This window comes from Trachemys scripta, chromosome 12, assembly GCF_013100865.1.
Source record: "Trachemys scripta elegans isolate TJP31775 chromosome 12, CAS_Tse_1.0, whole genome shotgun sequence".
NCBI classification, from domain to species: domain Eukaryota; kingdom Metazoa; phylum Chordata; order Testudines; family Emydidae; genus Trachemys; species Trachemys scripta.
The window spans coordinates 40413407-40417944 of NC_048309.1; the positions used below are offsets into that span (position 1 = coordinate 40413407).

General features: G+C 64.9%; 1 protein-coding gene across 1 annotated transcript in view; it reads left to right on the plus strand.

Annotated features, from left to right (window-relative positions):
• The window catches only part of LOC117885465 ((Lyso)-N-acylphosphatidylethanolamine lipase-like), a 27421-nt gene extending 24853 nt beyond the window's left edge, over nt 1–2568 (plus strand). Inside the window, exons 2-5 of the mRNA XM_034786767.1 lie at nt 302–580; nt 782–893; nt 1198–1384; nt 1647–2568. Coding sequence (XP_034642658.1) covers nt 302–580; nt 782–893; nt 1198–1384; nt 1647–1736 — 668 coding nt within the window. The 3' untranslated portion in view covers nt 1737–2568. The remainder of the gene's footprint in view (nt 1–301; nt 581–781; nt 894–1197; nt 1385–1646) is intronic.
• Nucleotides 2569–4538: the final 1970 nt, after the last annotated feature.

A 4538-nucleotide genomic window follows, 5' to 3' on the forward strand; every position in this document is an offset into this window, starting at 1 on the left:
CCCCCAGCCCACCCCCCGATCCTACAGCCTGACATACCCCGAGAGGTGAACCCCCCCGGCCCAGCCCCCGCTTCCTGCCCCTCCTCCAGCCTGACGTACCCCGAGAGGTGAGAGACCCCTGCCCCGCTGCTTGCCCCGTCCCTCCTCGCTACCCCCCCCCCGTCTCTCCCCTACCCCTACTGCCTGGTCCCCGTTTAGCCCTTTGCTCTCCCGTCCACCCCTCTCCATCCCTGCCAGGGTCCCGCGGGGCTCAGAGGACAGAGGTGGGGCCAGGGTGGTGTCTGGGGGGGTGGGGGTTAAGTCGGGGGGTGTCTCTGTCTGTGGGATGGGGGAATCTCGGGGGAGGGGGGTGTGCGTTGCCTTGTGGGGGTGTCTGTGCGTCCATCTCTCACCCTTTCTGCTGCTGCCCCCCTGGTCTGGCGCAGGGTGAAGCACCTCATCCTGGTGGACCCCTGGGGCTTCCCCGTGCGCCCCACCGACCCCAGCCAGATCCGACCCCCCCCAACCTGGGTGAAGGCCATGGCGGCTGTCCTGGGGCGCTCCAACCCCCTGGCTGTGCTGAGGGTCGCCGGGCCCTGGGGTGAGTAACCATGGGGCAGGACAGTCTGGAGGGCAGGGTAGAAGGGCTGTGGAGGGGGAGGAATGTGGCTGGGGGATGAGAGTTATTTTGGGGGTAACTAGGGGCAGGAGGCGGGACTGGGGGGGGGGCAGGGCCCCCTTCACACCTCCTCCCGCACCCGCGTAACGGGATGTCTGTCTGTCTTCGCATCCCTCTGTCCAGGCCCTGGCCTCGTCCAGCGCTTCCGTCCTGACTTCAAGCAGAAATTTGCCGAGTTCTTTGAGGACGACACCATCTCGGAGTACATCTACCACTGCAACGCCCAGGCACCCAGGTGAGGGGCGGGGGGCCCAGGGTCACCATCGGGCTCCCGGGCCTCAGGGAGGGGATGGGACCCAGGCATCCAGGATGCCAGTGCGGGGAACTCACCCACAGGCCCCAGCGCCAGGGGGAATGGGACCCAGGTGTCCGGGACACCACACCTAGGGAGGGGAAATGGGGACACAGAGGGTGAGGGGTGGTTTGTGAGGGAGACGCAGACAGGGCGAGGGACCCGGGTGTCTGGGGGTGGGGTATTGGCAGGGAGCCGCGGACTGGTGAGGGACCCAGGGAGCACTCACCCCTCCCCCTGCCCCCAGTGGCGAGACGGCGTTCAAAGCGATGACGCAGGCGCTGGGCTGGGCGCGCCGGCCCATGCTGGAGCGGATCCACCTGCTCCCGCGGGAACTGCCCATCACCCTGATCTACGGCGCCGAGTCCTGGATCGACACCAGCACCGGGCGCCGCGTGCGGGAGCTGCGGCCTGGGAGCTACGTCCGGCACCTGGTACGGCTGGGTGCCCCCGGGGGTGGGGGGCAGGGACTTGGGGGCCAGGCCTAGAGGGGTGGGGAGCCCTAGGGCAATTGGAGTGGGGCAGGTCATGGGGACTGGACCCAGAGGGGCGGGGGGCTGCAGTGTAGATGTACCTTAAGGGGAATGGGGGAGGGGAGTGGGAAGGGGGGAAGGGAGCCTTGCATCTTGGGGCATGCTGCAGGGGAGGGAGGGGCATAAACCTGTCTCCTGACCCCCCGTTTCTCTCCCTCCCCAGGCCATCGCTGGCGCCTCACATCACGTCTATGCTGACCAGCCTGCCGCCTTCAACGCGGCCGTGCAGGAGATCTGCGACTCTGTGGACTGATGGGCCGACCCCACCCCAACGTGGGGGTACAGACCCCCTCCCCAGCGGGGCTGGGCCACAGGCTACATCCCCCTGTGCCTCCCCAGAGTCACCCGCTCCCCAGCCACCTAGGCTCCTTCGCTGCCACTGAAGTCTCGGGGCCGCAAGTTGGGGGGAAGGGGGGACGCATCAAGATTGTGCTGATTGAGGGTTTTATTCCTCAGTCTCCTGGCTGATTCATTCCCCCCTTTCCCTTTGCTTCTCGCTCTCCTGGGCTATCCCTGTCCCCTGTGGCGGGGGAGGACTGGTCCTTGAGATGTCGGGGAGATGTGGGGGGGCAGGGGCCTGGGACCTGGGGGCCTTTCCCCTCCACGGGTGCTAGATGTGACCCGGCCCCAGGGCGGGAGACCGGCTCTCTGTGGAAGAGGGGCAAATGGAGCCCCTCCCCCCCCAGCCATCTGAATCTCCCTCTGCTCTGTGAGCCTCCTGATGTGCCTTAGGCTGCTGCAGCCACCTCTGGGGCACGAGGCCCTGTGGTCGTGTGTGCGCGACGCACAGTTTTGAATGCACATGGCTGGCAAGCTGCCAGGGGTCCTTTGCCCCTGTTGTGTCCCCGTCAGCCCCGCAGCCTGTGCGGGACTGAACAGCACCGCCGGCTGCCCCTGCCCCAGCTCTGCCCTGGGCTTGGGTTGGGCGGGGAGAGGACACGATACCGAAGCCCAAGGGATCGTCCCACGCTGGGACTGGGTGTGTCCATCTAACGGTGCCATGTTCTCCCGTGGGCCACACCGCGGGGCTTTGTACGGGAACCGCCCCTTTGTACCAAGTTTCTATCTTAATAAACAAAACCACACTGCAAAACTTCGCATGTGCTGCTGGGGGTGGGGGGGCTCGGCAGGGGGCGGTCTCTCCTCGCTCAGTGCAGTGCCCGGGAGGGGGTGGGGGCCTCGGCAGGGGCCAGGCTGGGGGGCAGTCTCCCCTCGCTCAGCTCTGACCCCAGTGCCCCAGCCTGGTGCTGGGGGTTTGGGGGGGCACAAGGAGCAGGGAGGGGGGCTCAGGAGGGGCCTGTCTCCTCGTGCTGATCCCAACGGGGTGCTAAGGTGCACAGACAAAGGGTCCCTGTTGAAACAGCCCTGTGCCCAGAGGCAGCTGCATCTCCGCATTGGGTGAATTTTGGAGTGGGGGGACCATGGGACTTTCTCGTCTTCCAATTTCCCCCCCTTTAAGTCCCTTCTGTCGCAGCCAGTCCCTGCACTGAGCAGCCCCATGGGACCCCCTGGTGAGGTCAGCCCCCCCCCTCGCTGTCCCAGTAGTGCCCTCTGGGGCGAGGGCATCTCCAGGTGTTGGCTGGAGACAGTGGCCCAGCTGCCATGGGGAGCCTGGTCTCCTCTGGGAAGACATCGACGTACAAGAGGGCGGTGGCCAGTCCCCAGGCGCAGGAGACAGCAATGGGGGGGCAGGATCTGCTGAGCCGTTCCCCCAGGAGCAAGTGTGCTGTGAGTTAGAGCCGAGGGCGTCTCCCAGCCCCGGGGCACGGCCGCGATTCACCTTGCTCCCTCCACAGCTCAATGGGGGGCGGAGATGGGCCCATCTCCAAGGGGTGTCTCCATGGGGGCGGGGGAGCCTTGGGCAATTTGCGGCAGCCATGTTGACTCCCGGGAGGCAGGGTCAGGGCCCAGTGCCTCTGAAAGCTTATGGCCGGTGGGAGATCTGGGCGGGTGGGGAATGAGGTTGCCTGAAAGGCCACCGGGCAGAGCTGTGTAAAAGGGACTTGGGGCTTTGGGGGCAGAACTGAGAAATCCCGGGGTGCCTGCAGGGAACTGGTTCGAGGGAACCCAAACCAAGCGTTTTCCATTTGGTTGTTGCATTGAAAATTCCACGTTCATGTCGTGCGGGCTGAAAGATTTCTGACTTTAAATAATCCCCCCTGCTCCAGGGGCTTGTTCTGATCTGGCTGTTTCAGGTGTCTTTTGCCCTTTTTTAATTTCTTTCCTGGCCACACTTGAGGTTGAAATGCCTTTTCGGATCGATGTGAAAGGCATCGGAAGGAAAGGTTTGGAGTCTCTTCGTTTGGTCCCCCCCCCCCCCCCCCCACACACACTGAAATTGCGCTTTGAATTTGGTGCATAGTTTCAAACCCTCCAGAAATGCAATTTTTTACTGAAAAAAACCCCAATTAGTTGAAAAGCTCTCGCTCCGCTCTCCCCCTGGGCCGAGACGGGCGGCTTCTCTCCGGGGACCGGCCCTGACCCTCCACCCCTGGGTGTGCCCAGAACGAACCCACGTTCTGCACCTCGGAGCAGAGCATCCCCTCTCCCTCCCTGGGGCCTGTCCCGTCCTTGCCTGGGGCCTGCCCCTCTGCTGCCTGGAAATGAACCATGTGCCCCAAATCTTTGCTCCTCTCTCAGCCTGACCCCGCTGCACGGCCGCCCCTGCTGAAGGTCCCCGGACAGTTGGACGTGCTCCTCTCAGGGCCCTCCTTGGGCAGAAGAAGCAGACGGGATCGGCAGAGGCTTCCCAGCTCGGACCCTCTGCCGTTCTCCTCCATCATCCCCCGGGAGCCAGCGCAGCCCCCCGCCTCCCAGGTCCACCTCCCCTGGGTGCTGCTGGAGCTGCGGAGGGAGACCTCGCTCCAGGCCAGGAGGCGCCGAAGGGGGCGGGAGCAGCTGTGGGCTGAGCCACCAGCCGTCTTCCCCTGGGTCCATGTTGGGAGAAAAGGCTAAAGTTCAATAAAGACACCCCCCCCACACCCATGATACAGTTCACAGGCTGCGGCTGTGTGTGGTGTGAGGCCGGGGGGCTCCAGGACGGACGGTTCATGGG